General features: G+C 47.2%; 1 protein-coding gene across 1 annotated transcript in view; it reads right to left on the bottom strand.

Annotated features, from left to right (window-relative positions):
• LOC115096252 (deleted in malignant brain tumors 1 protein-like) overlaps window positions 1-27,031 on the bottom strand; it is a 397,025-nt gene that overhangs the window by 33,988 nt on the left and 336,006 nt on the right. The window contains exons 32-34 of the mRNA XM_029610760.1: window positions 19,736-19,947; window positions 8,199-8,371; window positions 4,024-4,409 (exon numbers count right to left, since the gene is read on the bottom strand). Of these exons, the coding sequence (XP_029466620.1) occupies window positions 4,024-4,409; window positions 8,199-8,371; window positions 19,736-19,947 (771 nt within the window). The remainder of the gene's footprint in view (window positions 1-4,023; window positions 4,410-8,198; window positions 8,372-19,735; window positions 19,948-27,031) is intronic.

Genomic DNA, 27,031 nt, shown 5'->3' with positions numbered 1-27,031 from the left:
TCACGACCATGACTAGAACATAAGAACATAAGAAAATGCCATACTGGGTCAGACCAAGGGTCCATCAAGCCCAGCATCCTGTTTCCAACAGTGGCCAATCCAGGCCTTAAGAACCTGGCAAGTACCCAAAAACTAAGTCTATTCCATGTAACCATTGCTAATGGCAGTGGCTATTCTCTAAGTGAACTTAATAGCAGGTAATGGACTTCTCCTCCAAGAACTTATCCAATCCTTTTTTAAACACAGCTATACTAACTGCACTAACCACATTCTCTGGCAACAAATTCCAGAGTTTAATTGTGCGTTGAGTGAAAAAACTTTCTCCAATTAGTTTTAAATGTGCCCCATGCTAACTTCATGGAGTGCCCCCTAGTCTTTCTACTATCCGAAAGAGTAAATAACCGATTCACATCTACCCGTTCTAGACCTCTCATGATTTTAAACACCTCTATCATAACCTTCAAGTTTGGAGCCCCACGGCTCAATCTGCTTTCCATGCCTTGAAAGAGGCCTTCTGCACCAGACCATGTCTACATCATCCAGATCCTAACCTTCATCGTCGAAGTTGACACCTCCACCATTGGAGCAGGGGCGGTCTTGAGCCAATATTCCTCCAAGGGGGTCTTAGTGCCCTGCTCATTCTACTCGCACAAGTTTTCCACCGAAGAGCAAAACTACACGATTGGGGACCGTGAGCTCTTAGCTGTGAAATTGGCCCTTCAGGAATGGCGTCCCTGGTTAGAAGGAGCACAGCATGGGTTCACGATATTCACAGACCACAAGAATCTTGAACACTTAAAGGAAGCCCAACTTCTGAATCCTAGACAGGCCCACTGGGCGCTATTCTTTGAACGCTTCCATTTTGAACTCCGATACCGTCCAGCAGCCAAGAACACCCGAGCAGATGCTCTCTCTTGCTCCCTCGAGCCAGAAGATACGCCCGAAATCCCTAGACACATCATTGACCCAGTTTGCATAACCCTTGCAGTGACCAACACGGTACCAGCCGGGAAGATGGTGGTCCCATGCCGTCTCCGGGAACACGTCCTCCGCTGGGCCCATGACTCAAAGTTGGCCGGCCATCCTGGCCGGGCTCGGATCCTCAAGATATTAAGAAGACATTATTGGTGGCCTAGCATGGTTAAAGACTCCCGCAGTTATGTGGATTCCTGTCCCATCTGTGCACAGCAAAAACCCCGACTGGCCACCCATGGGGACTCCTCCAACCTCTTCTGGCTCCCATGACGCTGTGGTCAATCATCTCTACTGACTTCATCATTGATCTGCCCCCATCTAAGGGTAACACGGTCATTTGGGTTATTATCGACCGCTTTTCAAAAATGGCCCATTTTGTCCCACTGCAGAGTCTCCCCTCAGCTCCTGAACTGGCGAAACTCTTCCTCAACCATGTATTCCGCTTACATGGATTACCTAAGGAGATCGTTTCTGATCGTGGGCCGCAATTTGCTGCCAAGTACTAGAAGTCACTCTGTAAAAAATTTGACATCACCCTGAATCTGACGTCAGCCTACCACCCTCAAGTGAATGGCCAGGCCGAGAGGACAAACCGCTCCATGAAGACATTCCTAAGATCTTACGTCAATGATCAGCAGGATAACTGGGCCGACTTCCTGCCATGGGCCGAGTTATCCCACAATACTCACCTCGCCTCTGCCACTGACGTCTCACCCTTCTCAGTGGTATTCGGTTACCAACCACGCCTGCCTTTACCAGTGCCGCTTTCTGTGCCCTCGTCTGCAGCCCAGTCTATGGCACAGACGATTCGCCGCCTTTGGAATCAGGTCAAGAAGAGAATGGGTCAGGCTGCCGAGACAGCCAAACGCTTCACGGATGTTCATCGTCGCACCGCACCCTTGTTCCAGTGCGAGCACTAAGCGTATCAGACTTCGTCTTTCCCCCCAACGACTGCCTCCCAGATTCATTGGACCATTTCCGATCACCCGACGTATAGGTGCGGTTACCTACGAACTGCAGCTTGCCGCCTCCATGGGCATCCACAACACATTTGATGTGTCCCTATTGAAGCCATACATATTGTCCTGGCCCTCTCGAAGGCCTCCTGAACCTACACAACTTACTGCTGAACCCGAGGACATCCTCCAAATAAAAGAGGTCCTGGATGTCCAGCACCATAGAGGCCATTGGGAGTATCTCCTGTCATGGGAGGGCTTCTGACCGGAGAACTCCTGGTAGCCCTCCCACCACATCTACGACAAAGACTTCCTCCCTAAGTTCCACCGGACCCATCCTGAGAAGCCCAGGCCGGTAAGGGGGAGTCCTAGGAGGGGGGTTACTATTGAGTGCCGCAGCCGCTCCGCGGCCGGCCCTGCTCACCTTGCTCTCCCGTCCACGAGCTCCGGGCTCTCCCCCTCCACAGCTGCAGCCAGTTTGCAGTGTCCCCGGCTCCTCCGCTCGCAGTCTCCCGTCCAGGCCTCACGGCGGGGCTCAGTGTCCTCCATGACGTCAGCCATGCCCCTAGGCGCTCGCGTGCGGACCGCCCAGCCTCTTAAAGGGCCAAGGGCGGCTCCCAGCTCAGCGGCGCACCCTGATTGATGGCAGGATATAAGGAAGTGGTCAGACACCACTTCCTTGCCTTGGCAATCAGGTCGTATACTCCGGTGTCTCTAGTTTGCTATTCCAGTGTCTCCTGTTCCAGCATCTCCTGTTCCTTTGTCTCTCCATTCCTGGTAGTACCCTTCGGACTGATCTCATGGTACTGACCTTTGCTTGCTCCTGACCTCTTCTGACTGCTACCTGGATTCGACCTCTGCCTGTTCACTGGCCACTCCTGATCGCTGCCTGGCTTGACTACTGGTACTGACCTCTACTTCGGCTGACCATTCTGGACTGATACTCTGGCCTTGATCCTCGCTATCCACTCGGACTCTCTGTTCTGGCCTCCTATGACCTCTGGACATTCTTGCTTGGACATCGACTGCACACCCTTGTTCGTGGTGGGCACTCCCCTGCATTTCCTCTCTAGGAGACCCTGCGAGGCCCACCTAAGATCAGGCGGCCCGGGTACCCAAGCGCACAACCTGTGGAAACCCCAGGTTGCTAATGGCAAAGCTCCAGCTAGCCTCTGTCTCCTCCTGTGCTCCGCCTCTTGGTGGCAGGCACTCTCCGGGTCTGACCAGAGGGCCGTACCAATCCTGCACCAGGCTAAGGGTCCACCTCCAGCACAACACAAATAGTACAAAATATGACTGTACAAATTGTTATGGGTAGGAATAGACGAGTATCAGCTGCACATCTCCTAAAATTACATTGGTTACCATTGAAATTGCACTGTACATTTAAACTTCCTGAATTGGCTTTTAAGATCATGCGTGGAAATTGTCCCCCCTCATATGGAGATTATGCTGGTAAACATCGACCGAAAGGTATGAGCACAATATAGTTGCCAGCTCCAGCTTCCACTGGTCAAAATCTTTCGACACGTCATATTAGAAAATAGATCTTTCTCTATGATAATCCCTAACTTTTGGAACGAATTTCCTCCACTGATTAGGAAAGAGAAAGAATTTATGCGGTTTCGTTGGCAAGTGAAAACTTGGCTGATGATGTCCCATGTGTGATTTCTTTTGTATTATCGTCAGCAGTTTCAGACGAGTCAGCTCCTGGAATGCCACCTCTGCTTTATGGTAATTTTAGAAGTCCCTTTGTAAGCACTGTTAGCCCTTTCCATTGTTTGGAGAATGTCTTATTTGGTTTTATGTTTTATGTTATTTGATTGTACATTGCTTTGGAAGCTTTTATTGTAAAAACTGGAAAGCGATTTATAAATGTTGTAAATAAATATCCACAATGATTATGCATGAGATATATATATGCATGCACTGCCTCATGCCTATTCATTTTGGATATCCTGAAAACAAGAGCCAGTTGTGGCACTCAAGGAGCAGCGTTGCTTACCTCTGACTTGGGGTGTGCAAACCCAAGGCCCAGCTGCAGATGCTCTGCCCTTGACAGTTCAGGGTACTGCCCCCAAGTTGTTCTTACCCGTGTCTAATCAAGTCGTATGTTGGTGCTCCAAAGTCAGATTCTGGGGAGGCAATGCAGGTGTCGGTAAAGACCTGCAGCTCAGTGTCTTCAGCATGCAGAGAAATCTGCAGAAAGAGTGTCTGGTTCAGGTCCACATAGTAGGGAGACTGGACCACTGGCTTGGAGAAGTCTTCGGACTCGTAGAAGGAAATACTGACGTTATATCTGCCCACTTCATTCTCTGTGTGAATGATGTCATCCTCCGTTACATACATGATCTCAACGGTTGAGTTATTCTCCATCTCGCATTTCACAATTATCTGCAGCTGCTTCTGACGGGTGATAACAGTACCAGCAGGGGAAGCAGATATTGTGTTGGTGTAAATCACCGTATGGTCCTCCACCTACAAAAAAAACAAACAATCTTTTCAGGTCCCAATTAGGATCTAGGTGGCGGGGAGACCGTCTAGTGGCTGGAGGCTAATGTAAGACATTGGGATGAGAAGAGCTCCATCTATTGACCAGGGGATGGAATATATAATATCTGTTTGTAAGACGTTCCCTCTAGTGACCAGAGGCCAGACAAGAATATCTGTGGTTTAAGCCCGTCCTCTAAGTGAGAGGTGACCAACTTGTGGCTCAGAAACCACATGTGGCTCTTTCATGTGCAAAATGTGGCTCTTGCCCTTCTGGCCACAAGGCAACTGAGTAATATTGAGAGGACAAAGGGGAGGGACTGGCACAGGAAGCACACACAATAGCACAGAGCAGAAAAGAACCCAGGCCCAGCAGCTCACTGTGCTCCCAAGATGTGGAATTAGTCTGACAGCAGAGGGGAGGAGGGAGTCACCCAGACCTCCAGTCAGGACAGAATAATTGGTAGCAAGGGAAAGGGAGTGAATGCTGAAAGGTAGTTGATGAATATTAATGGAAGCAGTGCATGAAATGAATGATGGGGGAGGTGAGGGGTGTAAATGCTGGAAGGAGAGGTGGTGCAAGACGGAGTGAATGCTTCTGAGGACAGTTATATAAAAAGGGTTGAATGCTGCAAGAGTTGGGGGGAACAGCACAAGGAAAAGCTTAGGCTATGGGGACGTTGAGGGTGAAGATGGCTTCCCTCCCCATCTCCCTGCAGTCAGCAATGTAAATTGGGCTGCCTGGCACCTTATTCCTCTCCCGTTCCAGCCTCCAGTCACTAGAAGAGGTTCCTCACACCCTGACATCTTATTCCAACCTCCCATCACTAGAGGAGGTTCCTCACACCCTGACATCCTATTCCAGCCTCTCATCACTAGAGGGAGTTTCTCATACTCTGATATCCTACTAACCTCCCGTCACTAGAGGAGGTTCCTCACACCCTGACATCCTATTCCAACCTCCCGTCACTAAAGGAGGTTCCTCACACCCTGACATCTTATTCCAACCTCCCATCACTAGAGGGAGTTCCTCATACTCTGATATCCTACTAACCTCCCGTCACTAGAGGAGGTTCCTCACACCTTGACATCCTATTCCAACCTCCTGTACTAGAGGAGGTTCCTCACACCCTGACATCCTATTTCAGCCTCCCATCACTAGAGGGAGCTCCTCACACCCTGATATCCTATTTCAGCCTCCAGTCACTAGAGCAGGCTCCTCAGAACCTGATATCCTATTCCAACATCACATCACTAGAGGAGGTTCCTCACACCTTGATATCCTATTCCAGCCTCCAGTCACTAGAGGGAGCTCTTCACACTCCGCTATCCTATGCCAGTTTCTAGTCATTAGAGGGAGCTCTACACTTTCTAGTCACTAAACGGAGTTCTTCACACTTTACTGTCCTATTCCAGTTGCTAGTCACCAGGAGTTCCTCACACTCCAATATCTCTTCTAGCCACTAGTGTAAGGGTGGCAAACTAATTCTTAAGAGCCACAAATAGATCTGATTTTCAGGATATCCACAATGAATATGCAGCAGAAAGATTTCTATGCACTGCCGCCATTGTATGACCTTGGGCCGCCCTCAGTCCCCAATACTGCAGCTCAAGATGCCATTGCTCATCGGGCCTCTCCGCATGGTCTGCGGAGAGACGCCATTACCCGCGCTGCGCCCCTCCCTAGGCGCGTGCGCATCTCTGATCCTTATGAAGGGCCGGCGGTGGGAACCTGGCCACGGCCCCGGATGATGATGTCAAACTCTCCAGTGTATTTAAGCTCTCCAGTCACCAGAGGGGGCTCCTCACACCCTGATCTCCTATTCCAGTCTCCAGTCACTAGAGGGAGCTCCTCACACCCTGATCTCCTATTCCAGTATCCAGTCACTAGAGGGGGCTCCTCACACCCTGATCTCCTATTGCAGTTTCCAATCACTAGAGGGTGCTCCTCACACCCTGATATCCTATTCCAGTCTCCAGTCACTAGAGAAGGTTCCTCATACCCTGATCTCCTATTCCAGCCTCCAGTCACTAGAGGGGGCTCCTCACTCCCTGATCTCCTATTGCAGTCTCCAATCACTAGAGAGTGCTCCTCACACCCTGATCTCCTATTCTAGCTGCCAGTCACTGGGAGGTGGAAATAGAGGTAGGGAAAGAGAATGTTGATATAATTCCTGGATGGAGTGATGTCCCTTTAGAAGAGTCTTCTTTATATAAAGGCTCTTATACATGCATATGTTGTCAAGTACACACCAGCTACAAAGACCTGGATGTGTTTTTGGAAGTTTGCAACTGTTGGTGTCTCACAGCTGGCAGACAGGGCATTAATTTCAATTCATGGAAGCCCTGATGACTGACACTACTGCTGACCAGTTGCAGCTTGTGGTAATTCAACCCCTTTGTGGATCTGCTCTCATGTGCCCAACGTATGCAAACATGTTTCTGTGTAATTAAGAGCAGGACAAATGGAAACTTTCAGCATTCATGGAAAGAGAACGGGGACTTTCTCAAGAAAATATAAAAAGGGATGGGTACACATTTCAATTCAAAACAAAAGGGACATTTCACAGTTTGTAAAAACATAGAAACATGATGGCAGAAACAGAGAGTATGTCCCATTCAGTCTGCCTATCCATCCAATTAATTTAGCATTATAATTCTAATCACAGCCTTAGAGATCTCTTGTATTTATCCCATGCTCTCTTGAATTCAGATACTGGTTTTGTCTCTATCACTTCCACTGGGAGAGTATTCCACACCTGTCTGTAAAGAAATATTTCCTAAGATTACTCCTGAATGTACCTCCTTTTCAACCTCATCTCATGACCCCTTGTTCTAGAGCCTCCTTTCCAATGAAAAAGTCTCACCTCCTGTGCAGGGAAACCTTTGAGATATTTGAATGTCTCTATCTTATCTCCCCATCTCGCCTTTCCTCTGGGTGTCCATGTTTAGATCTTTAAGTCTATCCCCCTATGCTTTACAATGAAGACCACTGACCATTTTAGTAGCCTCCTCTGGAGCGACTCCATCCTGTTTATATCCATTTGAAGGTGGGGTCTCCAGACCTGTACTCAGTATTCCCAGTGAGGGCTCACCAGGGTCCTATACAGGGGCAGTGTCACCTCCCTTTTTCTGCTGACCCTTCCTCTCCCTGTGCAGCCAAGCATCTTTCTGGCTTTTACCCTCACTTTATCCAGCTGTTTGGCCACCTTAAGATCATCAGATACAGTCACCCCCAGATCCCGCTCTTCCTTTGTGCTTAGAAGAATTTCACCTCTAATACTGCTCCTCTCCCTTGGGTTTTTGCATTGTTTAGTATTAAATCTTAGCTGCCAGCCCTTAGACCATTCCTTGAACTTCACTAGATCCCTCCTCATATTTTCAACTCCTTCCTGGCTGTCTAATCTGTTGCAGATTTTGAGGACAAACCTTTCCTGACAATCCTTCCGGTAGGTCGCTCACAAAAATGTTGAAAAGATTCAGTCTAAGAAGAAATCCCTGAGGGACAGCGCTAGTAACAGCCCCCTCCTCAGAGAAAACCCCAGCCCCTTTATCGCCTCCTACTCAGCCCGTTTAATCCCCAGTCAGTCACTCTGGGACCCACACCAGGGGCACTTTATTGATCCTAGAGTAACTTATTTGTCCAAACTTGATAAATTGTTGGCTTTTGTATTTGCTGCATTTCTGATTATTTCTTAAAAGCTCATACGTTTCTTCCTGTGATCCACCATGGCCTCTGATCGTGAGGAGAATGGAGGAATAGAGTAAGGAGTTTACCGTTCTCACGGTGCCGCAGCCCAGCAGTGGCACAGAGAATGTGACTGGTGAGGTCGTGCTCGGCCTGCAGCTTGGGTCATTCAGGGTCAGGTCGTCCGCACTGTAGCCGAGCTCCGTCAGGTAAGAGTTCTTGATCGTTACCATCATGGAATCGGAAGAGCATGAGAGAGACACTGCAGAAGAGCGGGGAATGGCAGGTAAATTTGTAATAGTCATTTCTTTTTCATGTATATTCCAATCCTAAAACCACACACAGCTCTGTTATTGCACCTCACTCCTTCCCTGCAGCACCCCCTGCTATTTCAGTACTGAGACCCCCACACACAGCTCTGCCAATGCACCTCACTCCTGCCCTGCAGCACCCCCTGCTATTCCAGTACTGAGACCCTCACACACAGCTCTGCCAATGCACCTCACTCCTTCCCTGCAGCACCCCCTGCTATTTCAGTACTGAGACCCTACACACAGCTCTGCCAATGCACCTCACTCCTGCCCTGCAGCACCCCCTGCTATTCCAGTACTGAGACCCTACACAGCTCTGTTATTGCACCTCACTCCTTCCCTGCAGCACCCCCTGCTATTCCAGTACTGAGACCCTACACAGCTCTGTTATTGCACCTCACTCCTGCCCTGCAGCACCCCCTGCTATTCCAGTACTGAGACCCTCACACACAGCTCTGCCAATGCATCTCACTCCTGCCCTGCAGCACCTCCTGGTTTTCCAGTACTGAGACCCTCACACACAGCTCTACCAATGCACCTCACTCCTGCCCTGCAGCACCTCCTGCTATTCCAGTACTGAGACCCTCACACACAGCTCTGCCAATGCACCTCACTCCTGCCCTGCAGCACCTCCTGCTATTCCAGTACTGAGACCCTCACACACAGCTCTGCCAATGCACCTCACTCCTGCCCTGCAGCACCCCTGCTATTCCAGTACTGAGACCCTACACAGCTCTGTTATTGCACCTCACTCCTTCCCTGCAACACCCCCTGCTATTCCAGTACTGAGACCCCAACACAAGACTAGTATTTATTTATTTATTCATAAACATTTGATAGTCCATATTTTCCAAGTTAATCTCAAGGCAGATTACAATCAACATCAAATTACAGGGTGGTGATACACCAGTTTGTGTCTTAATCCCTGTGCAGGAAGCCCTGTTGAAAAAAAAAAGCTATAAGAACAGTGCAAGATTGGTTAGAAGTAAGGGAATTGTGAAAATAGTTGTGCAGGGAACTACATTTCCCAGGGCACCTCTGCTAGTCTCTTGGCTGGAGGCAGCACACCTGACTCAGGACTGGGTGGAGTCATTAGCTCTTCAGAGAAGGAAAGAACACAGCCAGGGAAACAGCTGGCCAGACGGTGAAGAGGACAAACCTGAAGCAGTGTTCACTGCGCTCAATCATTAAGATAAGTGAATTTTTTTCCAAACTTATTGTAGAAATGGAAATTGTAAACTGCTGATTTTGAGTAAAGAGAAAGCAGAGTGGCTTACCTGTAACAGGTGTTCTCCGTGGACAGCAGGATGTCAGTCCTCACACATGGGTGGCATCATCAGATGGAACCCAGATGCAGAAAACTTATGTCAAAGTTTCTACAACTTTGACTGGGCACATTGAGCATGCCCAGCATGCCCTATACCACGTGTCCACATGGGGCCCTCTCCAGTCTTGTATCATAGAATTATAATTAAAATAAAAAATAGGAGAAACCCAACTCCGCGGGGTGACGCGTGGATTTCATGAGGTCTAACACCTGTTACAGGTAAGCAACTCTGCTTTCTCCTAGGGACGAGCAGGATGGTGGTCCTCACACATGGGTGAATCCCTAGCTACAGGCTGCTCCCCAACACAAAAAGGGGACCAACCGATACCAACCAGGTGCCAACGGGCACAACAACAACAACAACAGTGCTGTTGGTTACAGAGGGAGAGACAGCCTGAACCCAAACAATGGGCCCTAGGCAGGGAGAGTTGGGTTCTACATCTCAAAGAGATTCCTGAGGACAGACTGGCCGAACCTACTGTCATGTCGGCCATGCTTGTTCAGACAGTAATGGGATGCGATTGTGTGGAGAAAACTCTGTCGCATCCTTGCAGATCTCCTCCATGGGAACTGCTCACAAGTGGACCACCATCATTGCCATGGTTATAAGGACCACCATCATTGCCATGGTTATAAGGACCACCATCATTGCCATGGTTATAAGGACCACCATCATTGCCATGGTTATAAGGTCAAGATTCATAATAAAGAATCCTCTCTACACCCCGCAGCCATAGGAGTCCCTCAGGGCTCATCCCTGTCTCCTACCTTGTTTAACATTTATCTGTTACCCTTATGTAAACTTCTCACTGACCTCAATCTCAAACATTTTCTCTACGCTGACGATATTCAGATCCTGATCCCCATCGAAGAATCGCTCGCAAAAACAATGTTGCACTGGGAATCCTGCCTCCAAAACATCAAACAACTTCTTACAAGTCTCAACCTGATACTAAATTCATCAAAAACGGAACTTCTACTCATCACTCCAGAAAACAGCTCCATCACATACACTCATCCTACCGTACCAAGCACTACACAAGTGAGAGATCTAGGAGTTCAAATTGACAATCACCTAAATCTGAAAGCTAACATCAACAAAACCACCAGAGACTGCTTTTACAAGCTCCAAGTGCTGAAAAGAATACGACCTCTCTTCCACACACATGACTTCAGAACGATCCTACAATCAATCATTTTCGCAAAGCTGGACTATTGCAACACCATCATGCTTGGTCTCCCTTCATCACACACCAAACCATTACAAATGGTACAAAATGCCTCCGCCCGTATACTCACCAACACCAGGAGAAGAGAACACATAACACCTATCTTGATGGACCTCCATTGGCTGCCCATCCACTTCAGAATAATCTACAAGGCCATTCTCACCATTTTCAAAAACATCCATCAATTAGCCCCAATCGATCTCCATATTCCCCTCCGATTACACCATTCCACAAGACCGACAAGAGATGCTTACAAAGGATCACTTCAAGTACCTCCAGCCAAGACTACCAGACACATCACGCTTAGAGATCGGGCATTCTCCACAGCCGGTCCAACATTATGGAACTCCATTCCCCCGGATCTTAGAATGGAACCCAACATTTCAACATTCAAGATAAGACTCAAAACGTGGCTGTTCACGCAGGCCTTTCCTAACTCCAACCCCATCTAATCTCCCTTCACACAACAAGCTCCGCTAGTATTAGCGTTAACAGCCACCTTTCAAAATGTTATTTATACTTATATTTTACTATCTAATCTTCATTTCCCTTCTCATTCCAAGTTATTGTTTTCCCTTGTTTTATGTAACTGCTTTTCTGCACTTTTGTTAAATGGTAAAGTTTCACCCCTGTTTCTTGTGAACCAGCATGATGGGACCACCGTCTTGAATGTTGGTATATAAAAAACTTAAATAAATAAATAAAATAAATAATGGCTCTGACAGAATGAGCCTTGACATATAATCCTCAAGATGCAGTCCCACCTAGACATAACAGAAGGAGATGCAATCTACTAGCCATTGGGTAGCGTCTGTTTTCCAATGGCAACTCCCAACATATTCCAGTCAAAAGAAATGAAAAGTTGGATGGACTGTCTATGGACTTCTGTCCACTCCAGAAAGAAGGCTAAGCCTTGCTTGCAGTCCAAACTGTGCAGTGCTTGTTCATCTTGGTGCAAATGGGGCCTTGGAAAGAATGTTAGCAGGATAATGGTCTGGTTAAGATGGAAGTCCATCACCACCATTGGCAGGAACTTAGGGTGCATGCACAAGACCACCCTGTCATGAATAAATTTAGTGTAAGGTGGATAAATCACTAAGGCCTGGAGCTCACTGATTTTGTGTGCTGAGGTGACTGCCACCAAAAATATGATCTTCCTGTTCAGGTCCTTCAGATCACAGGTTGGGGCTTGGGAGCTCTCTGCTGCCTGGGACAGCTGTGGGAGCTCATATACTGCGAACAGGAGAAAGAGGCCGGAGGATAATACTTCCTCTGGTGGTAGAAAGACTTCCTCTGACCCTGTCTCGCTGACCTCCTGGCTGAGGAGGACAGGTCAGAAGTGCTGGTGGAGAGTTACTGGAGGGTCTCATGGTGGTCCCATAACTGGGCTACTGCATCCCTCATCTTATCTCCAAAGAGATTCTCTCTTGTACATGGCAAGTCAGTGAGTCTTTCCTGTTCCTCAGGTTGGAGACCTGAGGCTCGCAACCATGCCATTCTGCGGGCACCAATTCCCATTGCAGAGAGTCTTGATGCTGTCTCAAAAACAACGTAGGTTCCTTGAACCTCGTGTTTTCTGCTCTCCAGGCCCTTATGCACCAGCGACATGAGGGTGTCCTGCTGCTGCTCGGCCGTCTCCTGCACCTGCTTCCAGAGGTCCCGCAAGTAATGATTCATATAGAACTGGTAGGAGGCAATGTGGACTTCTCACTACCCCATCTGCCTTCCTGTTCATGGGAGGTACCATGAGGGGGTGTTCCCATATCCTCAGCAGCAACTCCTTAAGTATCTCGTGCAACAGGACCACCACGATCTCCTTAGAAGCCTCCATGAACTGGAGGAATTCCTGCATTTTGTGCCTGGCATCCTCCTCCATCAACAACTAAAAAAGGATGGCCTCAGCCATCGCCTGTACAAAACCTGTGAAGGTTAAGCCCTCTGATGGAGACTTCCTTCATTCCTCTGGAAGAGATGGCTCTGAGGGGAGACCCGCTGAGCCCTCGTAGGAGAAATCTGCAGTGTCATCCCCCCAGAGGTCATATAGAGCCTCATCCTCACTGTAGTCCACAAGGGATGGGGCCCTAGGTGATCGGTGTTCGTCCAGAGGCATAGGCACTAGGGACGTGAATCTTTTTTTGACGATATAAAATATCATCCGATATTTTTTAAATCGTCAAAAATCGTTAAAGAGTGCGATACAATAGAAATTCCCCCGATTTATCATGAAAAATCGTTAATCGGGTTTGTGTCCACTAACGGGAGTTATTTGGGGAGAGGGTGGGAAAACCGGCACACCAAAACAACCCCTAAACCCACCCCGACCCTTTAAAACAAATCCCTTACCTTCCCCCACGCTCCCAAACCCCCGCAAAACGTTTTAAAATCACCTGGTGGTCCAGTGGAAGCCCCGGGACCGATCGCCCGCTCTCGGGCCATCGACTGCCACTAATAAAAATGGCGCCGATGGCCCTTTGCCCTTACCATGTGACAGGGTATCCGTGCCATTGGCCGGCCCCTGTTACATGGTAGGAGCACTGGACGGCCGGCGCCATTTTTAAAGATGGCGCTGGCCATCCAGTGCTCGTACCATGTGACATGGGCCGGCCAATGGCACGGATACCCTGTCACATGGTAAGGGTAAAGGGCCATCGGCGCCATTTTTATTAGCGCAGCTGATGGCCCGAGATTGGGAGATTGCTCCCCGCGCCCCCACTGGACCACCAGGTGATTTTAAAACGTTTTGGGGGGGTTTGGGAGGGTGGGGGAGGCTAAGGGGTCAGGTTTAAAGGGTCGGGGTGGGTTTTTTGTTTATCGGATCGGGTGCAGCCGATAAACAAAAAACCAATCGGGCCGGACGATAAAAATTATAAGATTTGAATCGGAACTGGAACTGAACTGATTCCGGTTCCAATTCACATCTCTAATAGGGACCGGTAACACTGGTGCCCACCCCTGCAAACCTGGACAGGGGGCTACAGGCCTTGGCATCTCTGCTGGTCTTGGTGGAGCTTCCTCCTCAGAGGAACCGGCAATGACCACCGTATCGGTCGGGGGAAATATCAGTGCCCTGCTAGGCATCAATGGCCTCCTGAGAACTGACACCAGCTGGGTTGGTAATGCACTGATGAGCACATTGAGCCACTCCAGCAGTGGTTCCAGAACGGACAGTGCTGGCATTGGTACCGTCTGTGCAACAGGCCTGATGCCCTGCAGCACCCACTCCACTGCCAGCTGGACTAGCCGCTCCAGCTTCTCCTCGAAAGTTGCCAATGCTAACACCGACTGTGAGGCAGGAGGGGTGGCCAGATCTTCCTTGGATCCCCAACATGGATCGGCAACTGGTACCAGGACCAATGGAGACTGTTGTGGAACCCTGGCATCGATGGAGGATTGGCACTCCTCACCACAGGGTTGATTTGAGGGCATCACGGCATGAGCCGGCGCATCCCCGTGCCTAGCATCGTATATTGAAGGTGATCAGTACCGATGCTTCCTCAGCTTCCCTTGGTGCTTGGCCCAATCTTTCCCCGGTGCCAAGGTCGATGACGATGAACCCGAAGTACTTGACCTGGAAGAAACCGACAGAGGCTGGTTTCCAGTGCTCCTATCCACCTGTGACATTGACAGAATCGAAGGCCCTGTCACTGTCAATGGCGCAGTGTCCATCAGTGTGGCTCCAAAGTCCATCGGTGCAGACGCTGCTGATGCCGAAATCGATGGCTCAGACTTCCTCAACCTGAAGAGTTTCTCCATCTTATTGAGTCGAGCGCAACATCCATTAGAGGTCATCTGGGTTCACCTGCAGCAACCCTGGACATCATGCGATGCTCCCAGGCAGAGGACACATATCTTCTGAGGGTCCATGATGGACATGGTACTTGGGCACTGGAGGCATCGGTGAAAACAGAACATGGCCATGACGAAATGAAAAAATAGAGCATAAAACGCGAGCCATAATGGTGAGCTTTGAAGCCGGTGGACACCAAGACACTGCCACCACGGGGGAATGACTGCAAAAAGAAACTTACCATGAACGCCGAAAACCCTGACTAAGGAGCCTACGAGGAGGATTCGAGATGGACTTGGCTTTGATAGATCACAAAAACCCGAAAGATATTTGGTGAAAAGTTTTCCAAAGGCAGTTTTATTGAAAAAAGCCAAGAGCTCACTTAACCATGAGGCGAAGCTCCGCGGAAGAAAAGAGACTGAAGAGGGTCCCCGTGTGGACGCGTGGTATAGGGCAGGCTGGGCATGCTCAGTGTGCCTAAAAGTTCCAGAAACTTTGACATAAGTATTCTGTGATGGGCTCCATCTGATGATGCCACCCGTGTGTGAGGACGACCATGCTGCTTGTCCTAGGAGAAAGGAAAAGTTTTGCAGAGGGGTTTAGGGAAACTCACAAGGAAAAGAGATGAAAAAGAAATTAGTGGAACTGCCCTTTGTGTTGGAATTTTGGGAGGGTTTTTGTACTACTAAGAACTACAGAGTTATTACTGCAACATAACTGAAGTATTAACCAGGAAGAGGTAGGGGGAAACGTTTGACTGCAGCCCTGTGAATTTGCCTATGGTTAGGAAGCTACGCCTCTCAAGTGCATAGAAGGAACGTTCTCCTTAATTAATTATCACGTTGTCCCTAGGAGCTCCATAGAGGGAAAGGTTTCTCTTAACCCGCAGGGAAGAAGCTTTGAAGTTTGTAGAGCATTTCTGTGGAATTACACAGGAATAGGCTGCCTCTGAGTGTCAGATCTCTTCCAGAGGAAGAGAGAAATTTGCTCTTCGATGGCAATAGGATTTCGGAGGCTGTAATCCCCCAGAAGAAGGGAGCCTAAGCAAGAGATGTTTCTGACTGGAGGGAAGTGCCCTGGGAGCATTGCTAGAAAAATAGAACAGACGTGACCTACCCAAGCTGAGATGCAAGGATTTTTTTTTGTGTCTTGTGTTTTTCTCTTCTGGAATCTGAGTTTGGACTTTAATTGTTTACTGAAGAATTATTTGTTGCCCTGAGGATTCAAATTGTAATACATTTTCAATGAAAGTGCACACATGGAGTTTGAAAGCAAAACCACTGATGGGATTTCTGTAGAGAATGGACTCTTCCTAGAAGTAAGTGCTTGTAAACTAGCCAGCAGATTAAATGTCCAATCACTGATACCTACAGAGGAAGAGTCTCCAGACTTGGCTACTGAAGCCAGTCAAGGCACAGAGAGCAGACTAAGGCCTGGGAAGTCAGTGCCATAGCTGGTTTGGGTGTACTGGGATTTTATTATGAGGCTGACATAAGGGAAACGATACGGTATAAGAGGCTGGAGGAGGGTACTATAGGCTTTCAATGAGATACTGTGGGGCATACCCTCCATTTGGGGAGAGTTACCCTAGACTGTAATAGCCTTGTAATCTCTCTGGTTTGCTAGTTTATCAGGTTACAGATCAGCCTGCATCTAAGAGTGAGGCAGCTACCAGCCTAAAACCACCATACCCCAAAGCTCCCACCTTGCTACATACAGTTACAGTATTATCACAGCTCACAATCTGTATGGGAACAAACATGAGAAGGGGGGAGTAGATAATACTGGAGACAGGTAGAAGAGTGCAGGTGCATTGTAGTGAGAGGTCCTAGTGCCATCAGGCTCCCGTATCCAGTGAGAGGCTAGGGAAAGGTCAGCGTCACAGTCTTTAAGTCTTTGACGTGGAGTCTAGGGTGAAGACTCATACTTTAGCTTTCTTCCTGAAGCAAGGTAACAAGCCTCAAGGTGTAGGAGACGTGGTATAATATTTTATATTCTGGGGACTTAGCAGCTGAATACATATAATCTTGTACAGCAGAGGTTCTCAATCCAGTCCTTAGGGCTCATCTAGTCAGTCAGAAGTTCAGGATATCCACAATGAATATGCATGATATATTTGCATACGCTGCCTCCATTGTATGTAAATATGTTGCATACATATTCATTGTGGATAACCTGACTGGCTAGGTGTGTCTGAGAACCGCGTTGAGAATCCCTGCTGTACAGGTTAACCTGGCAGAAGCAAGACGAGAAGAGGATCAAAGGTGCCTGGTTGGAGTGTAGGAGAATAGGAGCTGAGAAAGTTACTGCAGAGCCAGGTTATTCAAGCATTTGATGATAAAGCAGAATATTGAACTGAATCCTGTTTTTGACCGGGGATCAGTGTAGTTAGGCTTGGTTTTATGTAGTCAGTTACTCTGGCCCCTACTAAAATGTTGGCATGCACACTTTGTAGACGCTAAGGTGATTTAGATTGTACTGTGAGTGCCACTGAATAGGGAGTTACTGGAGTCAGTGCGGCATGTATCTCGGTAGCAAGGTTCTAGATCTGGCGAATCTGTCATAGGTGTATAAAGGTGGGCCTTACTGTCTTTGAGATGTGGGTTTCCATTGTGAGGTTTTGGTTAAGTTGAACACCCAAGCTCTGTACTGAATGCTTGGGTTGTAAAGGGCTTCCTGACAGGAGGGTAGTGATAGTAGGGGAGGTGCTTTTGTCGGTTTGGTCAGAGGAGTTCTGATTCAGAAGGGATGAGTTTGAGTTTGTGGTTGTTGAGCCACTGAGCTACTTTATTAAGGCTAGCAATGGACGAGGTTTAGTCTGATTCTGTTTTGATGCACTGTTGGATGTCATCAGCAAAAAGGTGGCATTCAAGTGTTGAAGGACTGGATAAGGTTGTAGATTTATTTGAACTTAGATGTTGCGTTTAGAGTCCTGCTACCTCATTTTTAGAAAGCAAGTTAAGTGTTGGCTCTTCTGCCAAGCTTTTACGTAAGGGGTGTAGAGAGTTGTTAATCAAGCCTAGTGAGATGATACATTTCTTTATCTCTGTGATTGACCCTTTCAGTGTTGACATTAGAGTGTCATTGTTGGAATGAATTCTTATTCCTTGCATGAGATGTAGATGTAAAGACCGATACATTATGTACGGGACTAAAGGTTCTTTAGCAGGCTACCATATGTATCCACCAAGGGACCTATATGACCAGAGAAAGAGCAGGAGAGGACGAGTAGGTGTTGCAGAAACACCCTCCTGAGTGGTGCCTTGAGGAATAATACAGCAGAGGCAGATAATGTTCCAGGGCTCTTTCAGGGGGATTCCATGGGTCCTGGAGGGAGTCTCTAGGTTGTCAAGGAGAATGTTCCTGGAGCAGCCCTTGAGGGGATTCCTGAAGAAAGGGAGTATAGGAAGCTCCCATCTTTGTGGGATTAGTTTGCAGGTTTGAGTTCCAGTGTGTTTGGAGCTGTGGAAGGCCTGTAATTGTTATATTTTGCTGATGTAATTGTATTTTTTTTTAATGAATGTTGTAAATTGCCTGCATCCTTGGAAAAGGGTGATATACAAAACCAATAACAGGAGTAGAAGTATCGTCGGAAGAAAGTGTGTTTTCTGTCAGCTGATCATTTATGGGCATGTTAGACATCAGTAAACCCTTTGTTTTGGAACAACAAAAAGTGAAATATAAATCAATCAAAACACAATCTAGTGTGGAGTTGCCATCATTTCAAGACCTCAGGATTATATTTATAGACCTAAGGGCCTGAAGCAGGACTTTTCCCCTGCAGGAGGAGCCACAGGAAGGCCCAGTCAATAAGTAGCATGAAGCCCAGCTGCTCCCAGTAAGGTTTTGGAAGATGACGTCAACCTTACGTAAAAGGTCCTGGGCAGTCAGGGAGAAAAAAGTCAAAGCGTGAGAGCAGCTCAGATCCAGACAAGAGGGGAGAAGGTGGAGGAAGTAGACCTGGAGCAGCTCAGCATAAAATCTGTAATCGAGGGAAGAAAGAGTCTTCTCCAGAAGCATTCATGTGCTTTGGTAGTGGACTGGAAGGGAGAAGAAAGGCTGGGGATTAGAGGGACATGTTTGATGGAGTTAGCAGGAAATGTGGGAGGAGAGGGTACTGGTTTCAAGGGATGTGAATCGGGCTTCGGACGATTGAAAATATCGTACGATATTTTCAAAATCGTCAGAAATCGGGGGCTCCCCCAAAACGATAGGAAAACCCCATGATATTGTTTGTGGGGGTTCTCTTATCGTTTTGGGGAAGGGCGGGAAAAACGGCACACAAAAATAACCCCTAAACCCACCCCGACCCTTTAAAACTAATCCCTTAGCTTCCCCCACCCTCCCGACCCACCCAAAAACTTTTTACAGGTACCTGGTGGTCCAGTGGGGGTCCCGGGAGCGATCTCCCGCTCCCGGGTCGTCGGCTGCCACTAATCAAAATGGTGCCGATGGCCCTTTGCCCTTACCATGTGACAGGGTATCCATTCCATTGGCCGGCCCCTGTCTCATGATAGGAGCACTGGATGGCCCGCGCCATTTTTAAAGATGACGCGGGCTATCCAGTGCTCCTATCATGTGACAGGGGCTGGCCAATGGCAAGGATACCCTGTCACATGGTAAGGGCAAAGGGCCATCGGCGCCATTTTGATTAGTGGCAGCCGACGGCCCGGGAGCGGGAGATCGCTCCCGGGACCCCCACTGGACCACCAGGTACCTGTAAAATGTTTTTTGGGGGGGTCGGGAGGGTGGGGGAAGCTAAGGGATTAGTTTTAAAGGGTCAGGGTGGGGTTTTTGTTTATCGGCTCGGGCGCAGCCGATAAACAAAACCGCGATCGGGCCAGATGAAAAAAAAAACACGATGTGAATCCGAACCGGAATCCGAACAGATTCCAGTTCCGATTCACATCTCTACTGGTTTCTGCGTCCATGTGTCTCTTGTCAGCCGTTACTACGGAACTTAACTACTCACTGTTTCCAATGTACTCTGACTGGTATTGGGCTGAGAAGCCCCGGTAAGAGTTGGCATAATCGGTGCTCAGGACGGCAGTCAGGATGTGCGACGAGGTTTCAAAGGTAGGCGTTTGGCGACCACAGACTTTGGCAATTTGATGGGAGCTAGTGGATGGACCATCATAGAGTGCGAGGAAATCAAACCGGCAGTTTGGAGAATCCAGTTCCAAGCTAAAGAGAAACATGAGAGATGATTCTTATTAATCCACTTTGCACTTTCTCTGAGATATTTACATAGTAACATATTAAATGACAGCAAAAAAAGACCAACATGACCCACCCATTCTGCCCAGCATCATGTTTAGGTTTGTAATTGTTGCTCTTTAGTTACCCCCAAGCCTTCTGTTAAGCGCAGTAACTGCCTCTCTGTCCAGGTTATTCCAATGTCGGTGGGGAACGCCTCGGGGACTCGGGTGCAGAGGAGGATGGAGGCTTCTCTCCCCGGGCCCTCTTCGCAACCGGCTCGATAGCCATCGAGGCTGATGCAGTGTTGGTGCTGGCACTGGGTGTGGAATCGCGTTGGTGCCGGTAAAGATGTTTCCCTCGGTGCTCGGCCCGGTCCTTCTCCAGCACCGAGGAAGATGTTACCTATGCCCTGAATGGCATCGGTGACGGACTGTCACCGCCTCCTTGCTGCTCCCGGCGAGGTTTGTCGATGGATTATGATGTTCCTGCCGGTGACGACTGGGTGGAAGTCGATGGAGTTAATTTTATTTTGAAAAGAGACTCCATTTTGTCTAAACAGGCATGCCTGCCCTTCGGGGTCATTTGAGTGCAGCTAGGACACCAACGTACATCGTGTGATGGGCCGAGGCATAACACACAAACATCGTGCGGGTCAGTAATGGTCATTGTGCGCGGACACTCTGGACATTTTCTGAAGCCCGTCGCCATGGCGAAAAAAGGGGCCACTAAACGGTCAGTGGCCTGTGGGAACCGATAAAAAGGGTAGCAGGAACCGACCGGAGATGGTGGAAAATTACTCGAGTGTCGAGAAACAGTGTCGCGATGGGAGACCCCTATGAGAGAACTTTTTATGAAGATAACTTCAAGTTTTTCCGTGAGGAAAAGTGGTGAGAAAATTCTCACAGAGCTTCTAACCGTGAGGCAAACTGTAGCGCAGAAAAAAAGAGACTGAAGGGAGACCCCTGTGGCTACAGGGATTATGGCATGCTGGGCATGCTCAGTGTGCCAGTCAAAAGTTCTAGAAACTTTGACAGACGTTTTTTATGATAGGGCTCCATCTAGTGACGTCACCTACATGTGAGGACTAACATCCTGCTTGTCCTGGAAGAAAATGTCATAATGCCTCTGTATCGCTCCATGGTGAAACCACACCTTGAATACTGTGTACAATTCTGGTCACCGCATCTGAAAAAGGATATAGTTGCGATGGAGAAGGTACAGAGAAGGGCGACCAAAATGATAAGGGGCATGGAGCAGCTCCCCTATGAGGAAAGGCTGAAGAAGTTAGGGCTGTTCAGGTTGGAGAAGAGATGACTGAGGGGGATATGATAGAAGTCTACAAAATCATGAAAGGACTTGAACAAGTTAATGTAAATCGATTATTTACTCTCTCAGATAATAGAAGGACCAGGGGGCACTCCATGAAGTTAGCAAGTAGCTCATTTAAAACAAATTGAAGAATATTCTTTTTTCACTCAGCATACATTTAAGCTCTGGAATTCATTGCCGGAGGATGTGGTTACAGAAGTTTGTGTAAATGGATTTAAAAAGGTTTGGATAAGTTCCTAGAGGAAAGGTTCATAAACTGCTATGAACTAATAAGCAAAAGTAGCATGAGATTTATTTAATAGTTGGGTACTTGCCAGGTAATTATGATTTGGATTGGCCACTGTTGGAAACAGGATGCTGGGCTTGATGGACCCTTGCTCTGACTCAGTATGGCAATTTCTTATGCTCTTATGCTGCTCTGTGCAGGTTACCCCCATGTCTTCTGTTAAGGGAAGTAACTGCTGCTCTGTGCAGGTTACCCCCATGTCTTCTGTTAAGGGTAGTAACTGCCGCTCCGTGCAGGTTACCCCCATGTTTCTGTTAAGGGTAGTAACTGCCGCTCCATGCAGGTTACCCCCATGTTTCTGTTAAGCGTAGTAACTGCTGCTCAGTGCAGGTTACCCCCATGCCCTCTGTTAAGGATAGTAACTGCCACTCCGTGCAGGTTACCCCATGCCTTCTATTAAGGGCAGTAACTGCTGCTCCGTGAGGGTTATCCTTATGCTTTCTGTTAAGGGTAGTAACTGCCGCTCCATGTAAGTTATCCCTATGCTTTCTGTTAAGGGTAGAAACTGCCGCTCCGTGCAGGTTATCCATATGCTTTCTGTTAAGGGTTGTAACTGCCGCTCCGTGCAGGTTACCCCCATGCTTTCTGTTAAGGGTAGTAACTGCCTCTCCATGTAGGTTACCTCCATGTTTCTGTTAAGGGTAGTAACTGCCACTCTGTGCAGGATGTATGTAGTATTATGCACTGACTTTCTGAGGCACCTCATCTCTGCTGTATTCCTGAATACTAGTTTCTAGACAAAGAAAGAAGAGCACCTTGAATACGTGCTGGAATGCAATGAGCTGACACCCCAGACCCTTTAGCTGATTGGTCTAATACATAATCAAATCAAATGTACCACACGTATCTAAAACAACACCCTGAATATGCTCTGATTGGTCAGTATGAAGGGTTTATAATGCTATGCACACTGCTGGAGGAGCTGAGTAGCTGAGTGTTAACATGATTGCTGTAAAATCCTATGCTACTCCCGGAACAAATTATTTCCTCATTCTTTGTTCCTGTCCCTTTGTCTTTGTCTTTCTTTAATAAAAAGTTTGGTTTCAGATTACCTGCTGCCTGCAGTCTCATTCCTCGAATCAACATTTTGGTAGCAGAGGATGGTTTTTCGCCTGCATCAGTGATTTGAATCTCCCTTACCAACCAGACCAGACGACGGGAACTCACGCTTGGGCAGATAAGCAGTCCGGACGCACATCGCGAGCACTCGGATTGGAACGTCTGAGGGACGTCATCTTGAGAGAAGTTGCCCAAGACTTGGATAAACAGTTCGGCTGTGAATTCATCAGGAGTATAATTGTTAAACCTTCGGGTTGTCGGGTTGGTTCCCTCAAAGGGTGGGGTTACGGAAGGTAAGCTGCCCGGGGTAGCTACACTGTGTTTTGTTTTTGTTTAAAAAGTCTGTCTCAGTCTTATTGCTTGAAGCCCCACATTCGCCATTCACTGAAGCGGGGGTACACACCGGAAACACAGCTCGGTGAGATATTCAACCAGGTAAGAACATGTTCTCTTTCTTATAAGGGAGAACTACCAATTTTTACTATATTTACCCATTGGTAAATTGTTATTATGTCTAAGTTCTGGTCAGGAAAGTTAGGAGGAACAAAAGATGCCGTAGAGGTCAGCACGACATGCCCATTAGAATGTGATCTCTTTGCACAAGCCAGATGAGAATTTGCCTCTGGTTTGTTATGACTCGAGTATATTTAGAAAAGGAGCTTGAGTCTAATCAGTCACCGCCCCCTTACACTGTTGTAAGTGACCCACAATATACTCGACGGTGTTTAAAGCAGAGTACAAAGCCATCACCTTTAGAGGAAACAGTTACTGCAGTGGGGTATTCACATTTAATCGCAACTGCACCCCTGGAGAAGGAACCCCAATTGAGTCCCACTGCACCTACTGATATGCCAATGTCTGGGACTGTTAAGGTTGAAGGGACTTTACACTGTGTCCCCATTGGAGAGAGTATTACCCCAAAGGAGGGGCATAAACCTTCTGAGGTAGAAAGGAGAGCACCTCCTGCTGGATCAGGTTCGTGTAGCCCTGCCTCTATCCTATCACATCCTGCAGATTTCTTGGACCCCATGCTTCCTCTATCCCAAACCCCCTCACTTCCTTACCTTACCCGTGACCCACACTCCCTAGTCCCAAACCCCCAGTCGTCCCGAAGCCCAAGTCTAGTCCCCCTCTGTTCCCACCCATTTTTAACTCTGAACTGATTGAGCGTGTGGCTCAACGCCATTCCTGTATCACCCCAGAGGAAACCCCAAACTCAGAGAACTCAGAGGATACCCTAGATACAGAAGTGAAAACAGACGGAGTTTTTATGGCCACCAACACCATTCATGCTCCAGCAGATAATGTTGCAAGAGGGGTCCCTCCGCCTGCTCCGCCCCCTCTTTCACCGACTCCTGAGCAATTTAAAAATGCCCCAATCCATTGCATGGCTGGATACTTTCTTTAAGCCCACAAATGAGAGCCTATTCCCTGGAAGTATCCCTGACCACAAATGACTTTGAGTCAGCCTTTAGTTCCTAAGTTTCTAACCCCCCCCCCCCCACCCCCCCCCAGCATTTGTTTTGTCTATCTATCCTGCGGTACCGTTTTTTCTCTTACCTTTTCCTCACATCTTAATTAAGGTGATCACCATGCGCTTGCGTTCTTTAATCTTCTTTGTTGCTTCTTCTACATTTTGCTTTCAGTAAACGTTTCCAGAGATGAATGGCAAATTGCAGGCATTGTTTTGTGTGACTTGTTTTGTTTGCAGTTATTGATAAAAGCATTTCTTGGTGTTAGTGCTTAAAAAACTCTAAAGACACTGGTAGTTAAGGGGTTAATTGAGCAGAATCTTAACAGAAAAAAAGGGAGAAGAGGAAGGAGGGGTTGAATCAGCATGTGGGTGAATGCAGTGAAGCGCTTCCTTCAGTGCAGGCGAACGGAGAGAAAGAGAAAAAAATTAGGTTTCGTTTGTTTAAACAAACGGAGTATTCCTATTGAAGGCGTGCGTATATGAATAAAGATGGAAGTGTGGCATAGTTATGCTAATTAGATTTATTTATTTAGAAGATTTTATATACTGATGAACGTTGGGAACATCTCATTGGTTTACATTAAACATAATTGCAGCTAAACGAGCTTTATTTATTTATTTTTATTTATTTATTTAGCATTTTTCTATACCGACCTTCAAGGTTGAATACCATATCAGATCGGTTTACATCGAACTGGGGTAGAAGAAAACAACAGTAACCGAGAACAACTTTTTATAATCAGAAGGATCAAAGTTACATTTAACAAGGGTAGTAAACTTGGAAGCTTGAGCAGCTGGAAGGAGAAAAGGCCTAAAAGGGCAATAAATTAAGAACATAATATCAACACGGAAACCGGGCTAATGCTTGAAGAGTTATTGGAAGATGTACTAGTGCTTATGAAGTACTTAGAGGAGGAACAAGGTTCCATTTACAGTGAAACATGGAACAAAATTGTGGCTAAACGAGTTTTACATTGAAAAATGGAACAATGCACATAATATTGTTAAACAGCAATTTACAAGATAAGAGGTCTCAAAGGAGAAACTATTTACAGAAAGAATGTCTTATTACATAAATAATTAAATTACAAGCCAAATAGGTAAGAGGATCAAAGGACTAAAGTGGGAGGGAAAGCTGTTATGAGAATGCTTGTTTGAAGAGGCAGGTTTTCAGATTCTGCTTAAATTTTTTAGGGCAAGGTTCCTGCCGTAGGAAGGGAGGGAGCTTGTTCCAAAGATTGTTTTGAAAGTACAAAGAGACATTGAAAAAGTTATGATTCTTTAACATAAATTATCCAGTCAACTAAGCGCACAATAAATTTGATTTGGTCGTGGTTATAATAACTTCATTTATTTTAAATGGTGACTCCTTCTTTACATCCCACACAGAGAAGGCATACAGTTTAACAGCACCTGCAGGAGCACCTGCAGACCTGTAAGATTGTAACCACTAAGATATACTAAGAATCCCCCCGAACCAGCCGACAGGCGAAACACGGGACCGTGTCGGGGACTGCTGTTAAACTGTGGGGACTGCTGTTAAATTGTATGCCTTATCTGTGTGGGATGTAAAGAAGGAGTCACCATTTAAAATAAATGAAGTTATTATAACCACGACCAAATCAAATTTATTGTGCGCTTAGTTGACTGGATAATTTACGTTGTAAAGTGCACTTGGAGCTCTGGTTGTTTTGTTTGGACGATTCTTTAACATGCAATTATTGGTGGAGGTTGGTACACAGCGTTCACTAACCATTACATTTCAGGCAACCTCACAAGCTTTCTTGCAACTCCTAATTGATTGGTATTCCACTTTGAATTTAAGCTCAGAGGGCTGCTGACCAAATTCATTCTCAAGGTTAAAACCTAAAATTTGGTATTATTCCACAAAGCGGCTTGTGGTAGCGCCTCCTAGTGGATGCATGATATCATTCTTTTTATTACTTTTTTGTATGCTAGCTTTTATTTTTCAGGTCAACGCCCTTCCTGTCATGAAAGAATTAAGGCCGATATTTTATTTTTCTAAGTTTTTTCAGTTTTATTTTCTTTTTCAATTTTTAAACAGAATTCTGGTTTTTGTTTTTCTGGCATTTCCCAGGCACTTTTCATATACCTTTTTGGTTTACTTTTACTTTTGTTTTCATTTTTGAGCTCAAAATATGTGTCTGTCTTGATGTTATGAAGACATCATATGAATATTTGTGAAATAAATGGATATGTGTCGGTCTTGTGAAACATATGTTCTATGTAGTGTCTGCCATACCTGAGTTGTCTGTGGTTCTGTTTATTACATTTGACTTCTGCTGCATCAATTTGAATTTGTGTTGCTCCATTACACACACATGTTCCATAAACACACATATTTAACTTAGGCCTTGATAAGCGAAAGATTATTACACCCTACTGAATAAAATGAATATACCATAGATTGTCAGCATTCAGAGCTCGTCATGGCGAGCCAGCCCAACATTATATCATTATATGACCTGAGTTATCTACTCATTTGGCCTGATTTCTTCTGTTAGGAACCCCGGCCGTGGCGCCCCGCAACCGGGCGTCATGGCCGCTGGCCGCGGTGGACCGCGGTCAGAGTCAGGTCAGCGGTCACGACACTAGAATACTCACCGGGAGCGCTGGAGGCTCCCGCAGTGCAGGAAAGACCTGTTCGGGTGTTCACGGGGGCTGCTGTGGTCCCGCATGGCCGCCTGGTGCTCGGCAGTCTAACTCCTCCCCCTCATCTCTCTAGGAGCCGCGCGCACGGCTGAAGCTAGATGTAAAGAAGCCATGACCGGATATAGTCATGGCTCACCCTGGGACTCCACCTCCTGGCTCCTGCATTTAAGGCAAGGTCTGAGAGCCAGACCTTGCCTTGGTATTGAGGTTTTCGCTTGGTTCCTGTGTTCCTGGTATCCTGGTTCTTC

Source organism: Rhinatrema bivittatum, chromosome 7, assembly GCF_901001135.1.
Source record: "Rhinatrema bivittatum chromosome 7, aRhiBiv1.1, whole genome shotgun sequence".
Lineage (NCBI taxonomy): Eukaryota > Metazoa > Chordata > Amphibia > Gymnophiona > Rhinatrematidae > Rhinatrema > Rhinatrema bivittatum.
This window is presented reverse-complemented; position numbering and strand designations above follow the sequence as displayed.